Consider the following 10,015-nt stretch of genomic DNA (forward strand, 5'->3'; position numbering starts at 1 on the left):
TACACATCCTCTCTTCCCAGAATTTTTGGAGCTCCCTGGGAGTTTACTCATAGGGCCTGGGTGAACTACCATCTGTGTGAGGACTGTTTAGAGACCAGAGTCCACAGACTAGGGGCTCTCTCACCTCAAGAAACTCTCATACATACTCCTTCATCTATCACTCATTCATTCAGGAAGCCATACTCTTCCCTTTCCTCTATGTCTATCTCATTTGCTTGTTCCTCCTCTTGTTTCAGAACTCTAAATGTCTTTGGGTCTCTTCTCTAGTTGACATTTTCTCTCTTGTTGACCTCGTCCAGTGTCCGTTTTCAAAATATCTCCAGATCTAAGCATTTATTTTATCACCTCCCCTGCCAGCACACACATCAGCATAGCTTGCCTGGACTACTGCAGTAGTCTCTCCTTACAGTCCCTCTGCTTCAGCCTTCACCTCTGCAGTCTATTTCCCTCATAGAAGCCAGAGGAAGCCTATTAAATCCTAAGTCAGATCATGGCCTCCCTCTGCTTATGACCCTCCTGTGGCTCCCTCGCCAGAGTAAAAGCCAGAATCCTCTCCATGGCTCCCAAGGCTCTGCACAACTTGTCCCTACCATCTCTCCAACCTCACCTCCTCCTGCTCACCCTCACTCACTGCTTCCTCCCCCTCCATACTTGCCTCCTGCCCTTCCTCACACACGCCACGCACATTCATGCTTCAGGGTCTTTGCATTGGCTCTTCTCTCTGCCTGACATGCTCTTCCTCCAGTGCTCAATGCAGCTTCCTCCTCATCTCTTCAGGTCTGCGTTCAAATATCTCCTTATCGGTGAGGTTTCTCCTGTCCATTTCATTACATATTGGAAATTGTCTCAGCAATTTTTATCTGTATTTACTCTTTTCCATGTTTTCTTCGTCTGCAAAGCATTTATCATCCTCTAACATACTTAATATTTTCCTCACTTGGTTTTAATTATTTTGTATCTCTCCCACTAGAATTGCAGCTCTACAAGCAGGTATGCTTATCTCTTCTGTTCAACTCTGTGCGTCTAAAGCTTGGAACAAGACCAAGCACACAGTAGGTGCTCAATACATGTTTATTAATTGAATGAGTGAATGGTGTGGTGAGGGGGCAAAGTAAATTTGTCCTTGTCCCAACTACTCTGTCAAGAGCTGAGCCTCAGTTGAGATGAGTCTGGACCTACCAAATCTAAAGGTAGGAAGTGCCACATCCCCTGGGGGCACCAAATAAGGTACACCAAAAGGAGGTGGTATCATCAGGGCTGGTCTGTGAAGGTTCCATGGGACTCTTAGAGATCTTGGGTTTCAGTGAAGCCTCTGGGTGGAGGAAACAGCAGGCAGCACCTGGAAGGAGTGAGGCAAGCCTGAAAGGATGAAAAAAGATGAGTTCATGGACAAGGAGAAATTTGTCAGAGGCACTGAATCTCAAGAGCCTAAGCCTAGATTTGGTCTTCAGAGATGTCATACCCTGGTCCCTGACCCCCTAAACAGCTGAGAGATCTGACACACTAGACAAACACCCATATATACCACCAAGACAATAATAATGAAGAGCTCATATTAATTAATTAATGAGAGGTTATTAATTTATTGGGGCAGTTTGGAAGGAGGACATTCAGACATGTAGATTTGATTCCAAACCCTTCTCAGTTTCGCCCAGCAGGATGTGTCAAGTGCCTAAGTCCTCGGAGTCGTTGGAGATCTCTGGGCCTGGGAAAGGGTCTGGAGGAAGGAAGGAAGAGGACAATGTTGCAGGGAACAGAATGGAGGAGGGCCAGCCTCAATCACGAGGAAATATAGTTGGACACCTCAATCAGGTTTCTGTCAGGGTCTCGGAAGTAAATGGACATAATGGGCCCTTTTGCCCCAGTTCTGGGGACTGGACCCTCCTCAATGGGGACATCACAAGCCTAAAATGGGAAGAGAAGACAAAAGTCATTCATCATAGTCCATGTGTGAGACCAAAATTTAATTCCTTATAGGGACCTAGAAGACCTCTGTATCTTTCTGACCTCATCTCCTACCATTTTCCCTTCCCTCCCACTGCTCCAGCCATATACCAGCTTTATGACCTTGGGCAGAGTACCTAACTGCTCTGTACCTCAGTTTCCTCATCTATAAAATGGGGATGATAATAGTGTCTAGTATTATTTAATGAGTGGCAGAGTCAGAATTCAAACCCAGGCAGTTTAGACCAGAGTCCATACTCTTAACTCCTATGCTTTCCTCACTTTACTGCTAAACCAGACTTTTTCATTGATACCTTCCAAAGAAGGAATACAGGATATTTGCACAGAATATATTCAAGACCGCGATCTGTGTTCCCCAATAGGAGAACCAATGCCCCCTTTACATTAAATCATTTTAAGTGTTACAGGAACATCAACATTAAATAACAGTGAATCAGAAATTAGTTCCTCTTCAGTCCTCTTCCAATCCTTCAGATTATACCAAGAAGAAAGTCTCTGGTGGATGCTAACAAGTCCTTAGCACCTCTTTAACCACTTGCAAAATCTCCCTTTGGAATGTCCGGCCCAGAGAGTTCAGGGAATGGAAATGTCTAGAATCCGGGTGGAATGAAATTGTGATGCTTTTATAGCTGTTTGTTTTTACTGTTACCTTTCCTTTGTGCCAAGATATAATGGGTTTTTCACTTACTCGGTTGAACATTTTTTTACATAAATGTATTTATGTAAAAAGAACTTAGGTATACTATTTTTACAAGGGTGATATAAAGTTTCCTTTTAAAATGCATTTGTTTATATATTTTATGAAAAAATGATGTCAATAAAAATAATGATTAAACAATTGTGCACAGGCATTATCTGGATGTGAGGAAACCCGCTAAGCCTGAAGTTTGAGGAAGACCTCCCTGGGTCATGCTTCTGTTTTCACTGCATCAGCAGCAGCTTTCTCAAAAACAATGGAAGTTGGACTTACTTTGAGGTGCTGGACCTCAAAGTAAGGTCTCCAAAACACAATGCTTTCCGGTCTCCGTATTTGGAGAGAGAAAACAACCTAGAACTAAACCTCCAAGATGAGTGTGGGGCAAAGCCCCCTCTATGCACCTCGACAAAGTTTAAAAAAAAAATAGAACAGGGCTTTTAATGAAAAACTACAGCCTCTTGTCCCACCCCAGTCTCATTCCCTAAAGGCAACTGCTTTTAATGTGTATGTGTGTGTGTGTGTGTGTGTGTGTGAGTGTGTGTGTGTGTGTGTGTGCGCGCGCGCGTGCGTGCGTGCGTTTATTTCTTCTGGAAATTATTTCCATATCTCCAAATAATATGTTTATACTACCCATGGCAAAGACAGCAATTTGCCTACTTAATATACATTTCTCCCTTTTTTCTTATAAACACTGCCCAAATTTCAATGGGATCAATTGTGTGCCCAGCTTTAAAACCCTACATTTCCCAGCATTCCTTCTTGAGAGGCCACTTAAGGTGGCCTGGATAATGATGTAAGCAGAGATTGTGAGTGGGGCTTCTAGGAACCTCCCCACTCCACTGAGCTGGCACTTTTTGCCCATTCACTTCCTCCTTCTTCCCATCCCTGTCTGAGCCCAACTACTTACCTCTGGACTGGTCATTAAATAAGAGAAAAAGAGAACTCTATCTTCTTTAACCCACTGTTAATTGGATTTTCTCCTATGTGCCTCCAAACACAGTCCCTAACTAATGTGCCACTATTTCTTGATTTAGCAACTTTAGACATTTCTATCGTCTCCCTGCTATGATAAATGAAAAGTTAACTCATCTATATTACTACTCTTCCCAATTCTATCATCATTTTTAGTTTCTCTTTTGGTTCCCTTATAATTTTTAAGTAACCCACTTGTATCTTTATGTTTTGTTAGATGAACTACAGCTAGTTTCTCACTGGCCCTGCCCTTCTTCCCTTCATGTCTCCTTCCTCTCCTGTGCCTTTCAACCTCTGCCATTTCTTGTATCATTTTTACATTTCTTTCTTTTATATCACCATGATTGATACCATATCTATTCTATCAGAAAATGACTTTATTTCACTTTTACATTTAAATAACAGTTTGGCTGAGTATAGAATTTGAGGTTGCAGGTCATTTTCCCACAGCCTTTTAAATACGTGGTTTCATTATCTTCCTAAACTTGGTATTGCTTATAAGAAGTCTGATTTAATCTGTTTTTCATTCTTTTGTAGTTGATACATCCACTCTCCACTCCTGCAGCTTTTAGGACTTTTCTTGATCCTAGATATACTGAAATTTCATTCTAATGTGTCCAAGTACAGGGAGCTGAGACATCATATGCCTCATTATCGCCCATGCCCCTCTTTAGTTTTCTTTATGCATTTATTCTTTTTATTTCCACTCTTCATTCTTGTCCCCACCCTATTCAACCATTATAATGTGTTGATGTTCATCTTTTGGTTTTCATAAGTTATTGTAAAAAGTGTATTATTGTTTCATGTGTGTGTGTGTTATAAATTGTACCATGCTCTAGACCTGACTCTGTTTCTTTGTCTGTCACTCACCATGATCTTTTTAAGACCTGTCCATCTTGCTGTGTATGCATTCAGCTTGATGTTGCACAGTTCTATTTTTCATGTATACTGTTCCACGTTAGGTTTAAAATTTTTATCCTGTTTGCCATCCTATGGGTCCTTTCAATTTAAAACATATATTTTTTGCTTTCTCTGCATTTCCCACTTTTGAAGTTGTTCCAAATTCTCAGGAGTAGTATTCAAACTCTGGAAACCATTTTTTTTTTCCCTGAGATCTCTCTTTCCTGGGAACCTTCTTTCTCCTGCCCCCAATTAGACTGATTGTCCTTTGGATATCTTTCTGGAATCTTCCTCTTGGGATCCACTGTGTCCTAACTTCAATTTCTTCCTTATTCCTGGCTTAATCACTCATTTTGATGTAGCGTACTCTCAATTTTTAAAGCAAGTGGGAAAATTTCTGAGTCTTTTTATGTCTAAGAATGTTTTATTCTATACTCACCTTGATTAATAGTTTGGTTGGGCATAGAATTCTAGGTTGAAAAATTTACCCTGAGATTCTAGAAGGTGTTCTATTATCTTCTAGTCTCTGATGTGACTCTCGGAAAATCTGATATCTGCATTTTTCTTTTTCCTTTGTAGTTGAACTACTTTTTTTTTTCTTTTTAACCTCTCAGAAAGCTCTTAGGATCTTCATTTTCACTTTGATGTTCCATAATTTCATAAGAACAGATCTAAGTTTCAATGTGCTGGATATTCAGTTAACCCTTTTCATATAAAGACTGGAAAGTTCTCTTGCATTATTTCTATGGTAATTTTCTCTCTTCCATTTCTTCATTCTCTCTCTGGAAGTCTCACTATTCATAGTTTGGAATCTCCTCCACTGATCCTTTAAAATTTTCTCACAGATTTGTTGTGGGTTTTTAAAAGTTATTTTAAAAATATATTATAATCCAATTTTACTCCACCTGAAGTTTGGCTTTAGGGGAAGTGATTACCTTGAAAGTTATGACCTCCATTTCCAGAATTTTGGAATAAAACATGATAGTGTCTTTGATACTCTTTACTGTCATCACAATGTGGTCAAGTCTATAGATAAGACATGAGGAAGAGGTCTGACTGCTGTCCCTCCATGACTAAAAAAGAAAAGAAAAGACAAGAAAAGAAAAGAAAAGAAAAAAAAAATTCAGAGATCACATTGCCACTAGTCATATCCAAGTTTCCTGTTTCCTTCACTTTACCTCCCCTCATCTCCCCCAGTGACTATACTTCCTCTTCACCCCCATTTCAAAGGAAAAGTTGTGGGAGGAAACTTTAGTAGAGTCTTATTGCCCATGTGTGGATTCACAAGAGCCCATGTGTCTGCCATGACCACTCTCCCACTCTCCACTGTTTTCTGTTCTCTTTCTCCTTCCAGAGGTGAAGATAAAGGGAGTGGAGACCAAGACCAAACCCTCTCTTGTTTTCCCCAAGCTGGAATTTATCTCTTTTCCAAAAAGGACAAGACACAGAGGAGGCCTAACTCTATGAGTACAAACCCTCCATTGGCCAATTTAACCCAGTCCCCTCCTTTCCCATTTCACAGCTATGATCACAGGATAAAGAAGGGAGCATCTCAGGTGAAAGAAATGTTTCTGGGCATCAGTGTTTACGGATCTACCTTGACACCCAGTGGGAGGGCACACCTCCTCCTCACAACTTCTTGCCCTCTGCAGCATATCACCAGGTCTTTCTCTTGATTTGCATTCTTTAGTAATTTGTATATTTACATTACATCTGCTACAGGATTATAAGGTGCCTGTGGTCTGGCACTATAGATAGCAGAGTATAGTGGTTAAAAGAACAGACTCTGGAGCCAGACTAACATTTAATTAATCTCTCTGTGCCTTAGTTTCCATTTCTGTAAAGGTGGGCATGATTTTATACATGTCTTATAGTACTGTTGTAAACATTTTTTAAAAGAGTTGTATTTTTAAAGGCTTAGAACTATGCCTAGCATATAACCAGTGCTATAAGAGTAATGATGATGGTGATGATGTTCTGGTCATCTTGTTAAAATTCAAATTTGCTACCATGACCCCCTATCTCTACAGCCTCATCCATTGCTCTTGAACTCCAAGCCACATTGTCCTTTTGCCTGTTCCTCATAAGGGCCATCCTTGTACCTTTGGCCTCAGGGCCTTTTTCACATGGTAATATCTGCCTCCCTGACTAGAATATAAGCTTCATGAGGGTAGAGATTTCTCTCTGTTTTGTTACCTACTGTGTCCCAAACAGCTAGAAGATGCTCAATAATATTTGTTCAATTAGTGAGTATTTACTACAACAATTAGGCCCAGTGTCTGGAGCAAAGTCTGACTTCTATTTTATTATATTATTCTTTTCTACTCCTTTCCATTCCATTACACCCTATGCTATTTTATTCTATTCCATTCCACGGCGTTCAATTATTTTCTAACCATTACATTTTAAACAATTGATTTCACCAAGCCCCAGCTAAAAAAAAACAAAAACAAAACTATGTTGTTCTATTTTCGTGAGTAGAGGCAATAGGATGAGAAAATAACTGACATTTGGGCTCCATTGAAAATAAAGTCATACGTTAAAAAAATCTTATTAACATTTTAACATCTGTAGGATCTGTAATAGCACCCCCTTTTCATTCCTAATATTGGTAATTTATATATTTTCTCTTACCTGCTTGAGAGAAAACAGAAATTACTAATATTTTATTAGTTTTTTCAAAGAACCAACTTTTGACATTGTTGGTTTTCTCCAATGTATGTTTGCTTTCTATTTCACCAGTTTTTGTTCTTATCTTTATAGTTTCCTTCCTTCTTCTTTCTTAGTAATTAATTTGCTGCTCCTTTTCCAGCTTCTTGATATGGAAGTTCAGGTCACTGATTTTCAACTTTTCTGATCTATGCATTTAGAACTATAGATTTCTCTTAAGCACTGTTTAGCGACATCCCTCAATTTTGATAGTCTATTAGAAATCACCTCAACCTATTCCTCCCATTTTTCAATGCCCTGCCAGCTCAGATTCACACCCCAGATACCGGTTTGCATATGGAGAGTTCCATCTTTGCAAATTCAAGGATGAGCAGGGCTGGCTCTCTTAAGGAACAGGAAGAAGGCCACTGTGGCTTAGAAACCAAGGATGAGTGAGGCATGAGCAAGAGGAGAAGGCAAAGACCAGATCATGCAGGTTTGTCGAGGCAAGGTTAGAGAGGCTGGTTTATAAAAAGATAGTCAAGACATAGTAGTCACATAAGAGGTATTGTGTACCAAGCCCTGTTCCAAGCGTTATATAAAGTAGAATCCATTTTATTCCTTGCAATAATCCTATGTAGATAATAGAGTGCCCAGATCATGATGTCCTCCCTCTAGCCTCCTTCACAGGGAAGGTTCCTATCTTTTGACAAAGTTTTCTTTGAGGTCCCCTTCAGGGTGCCAGAGACCTCTGGAATTCTTCTGGCAAACCTCAAAGTCAGTGCTGTTTCCTGGCCCCTCCCCACACTGCCCCATGTTGATGTCCCTGGCTGAACTGGCTCCCCTGAGCCACCCTGAGGGAGCAGAGCTGCTGGCCCTCAGCCAGGCCCACTCCTGCAGACATGTTGTGGCTGACCGTGTGTTAGAGCAGGGCCTTTCCATGTCCCTCTGCTGCCCTCTGCTTGTCTTTGAAAGAGGAAGAAAGAGAGAGGAAGAGGAGAAAATGGATGTCAGTACACCAGGATAGTTTGCATAGAAGGGAAGGAGATTACCAAGCCTGGGTTGGGGGATACCCAGCCTTGGTACCAGCACCCATGCCCAAGGCTCCTAGGGGCTACCCTGTTCACCTGCTTCTCTGAAGGCCTGCCCCACATACTGGTTAGCAGCCTGGAGGGCAGACGGCACATCATGGCAAGCTAAGTGTCCTTGCTGTGAGGCCTCCAGATAACCCTCTGGCTCAGTGCCTGGAGATCAAGGGGCAGGAATGGGAGGGGCACAGGCTGAGGACTGCTAGTGGTGACAGAGGTAGGCAGTGTGAGTACAATGACTCTGACATAAAACTCAGAGCCTTGAAAGTAAAAGCTGAAGTTGTCTCTTAGCCAGCTCAGGCCACCATAATGTAGTAATATAGCCTGGGTGGCCTAAACAAAAAAAAATTATTTTCTCACAATTTTGGAGGCCAGAAGTCTGAGATCAGGGTATCGGTATGGTCAAGTTCTGGTGATGGCTCTCTACCTGGCTTGCAGTTGTCCACATTCTCATGGTGTCTTCACATGGCAGAGAGAAAGAGCAAGCTATCTGGTCTCTTCCTATTAGGGCACTAATCGCATCATGAGGACCCCACCCTCATGATCTCATCTAACCTTAATCATCTCTCAAAGGCCCCATATTCTAATACCATAATATTGGGGGTTAGGGCTTCATCATATGGACTTGTGGGGATGGGGGAACACAAACATTCAGTATGTGAATAACAAGGTATATATGTGGAAGGGGTTACTTTTTTTTTTTTTTTTAAGGCGAGGCAACCCTTGATTTACCTCACAGATTGCAAGGACCTTGTCAGCGTACAATCCCTTATTTTTTTTTTTATTTTTTATGCCTACAGCATCTGGTCTTCCTAGGTAGTATCCCATCCAAGTACTAACCAGGCCTGACCCTGCTTAGCTTCCGAGATCAGACGGGATTGGGCTTGTTCAGGGTAGCATGGCCATAGTTGGGTTACTTCTTAATAACACAGAAAAACCACCCATCCCAAAGTATTGGGGAGGGGCCTTTATTCTAGGGTATGAGTCCTCTGATCTCTTTAGGGGTGTGTCTCCAGAGTGTGACATCTCTGATCTGTTTGGGAGTCTATGACAAGAGTGTAAAGTTAGAAGCTGGGTTAAGGTATGATCTCTCTGACTTATTATGGGTCTGTTTCTGAGCCAAGATTTCTAAGCTATTAAATCTTCTGTGCCCCGGGGTACAATGTTTCTGAATTCTTTTGGGGTGTGAGCTCTGGGATTTTCCCCATCCCCACCCATCCCTCACCCCACACTTACCCTCTGCTGCTAAGAGGTGGGGAATATTTATCAGCTCCATTGCTATTCACCTTATCCTGAGCTGAACTCCCTCTCTTGTGGGTTACCTGTCCAGCCCCAAAATCTCTCTGGATGACCCTGGGACTGTTGACTCTCCAGTATGTGTGACCCTTGGAGTGTTCATACTCCTGTCTGAATGACATGTGACATAGGGCATGTGAATTTGAGATTCTTGTTCCTAGACATATCCTAGATAATCCCCCCACCCTGACACACACACACACACACACACACACGCGCGCGCGCGCGCGCGCACTCAAATGCTCTGTGCTATGGATATTGTTTTTAGCATGTGATTTTCCTTTATCTAGAATTATACAAATAATATATGAATAAAGGTTTGTTTAAAAGGTTCCAACAATATATCAATATATGGACTACACAGGTTATCCCTTACGTTACTCTCCAAAAATGACCACTGGGGCCAATTTCTGGTGTTTCCGAACACACACACACACACACACACACA

The 10,015-nt window shown here is 41.6% G+C and overlaps 1 protein-coding gene and 1 pseudogene across 1 annotated transcript; both read right to left on the bottom strand.

Annotated features, from left to right (window-relative positions):
- Positions 1–1,779: 1,779 nt before the first annotated feature.
- Positions 1,780–8,373, bottom strand: GLOD5 (glyoxalase domain containing 5). The gene is given in 5 exon segments (XM_006922752.1): positions 1,780–1,905; positions 2,936–2,955; positions 2,958–2,991; positions 5,470–5,607; positions 8,311–8,373. Coding segments are annotated over 5 exon segments (381 nt in total).
- A 689-nt stretch (positions 8,374–9,062) lies between these two features.
- On the bottom strand, positions 9,063–9,181 carry LOC112471800 (annotated as a pseudogene).
- Between the last annotated feature and the right edge of the window lie 834 nt (positions 9,182–10,015).

This window comes from Pteropus alecto, unplaced genomic scaffold, assembly GCF_000325575.1.
Source record: "Pteropus alecto unplaced genomic scaffold, ASM32557v1 scaffold669, whole genome shotgun sequence".
NCBI classification, from domain to species: Eukaryota; Metazoa; Chordata; class Mammalia; order Chiroptera; family Pteropodidae; genus Pteropus; species Pteropus alecto.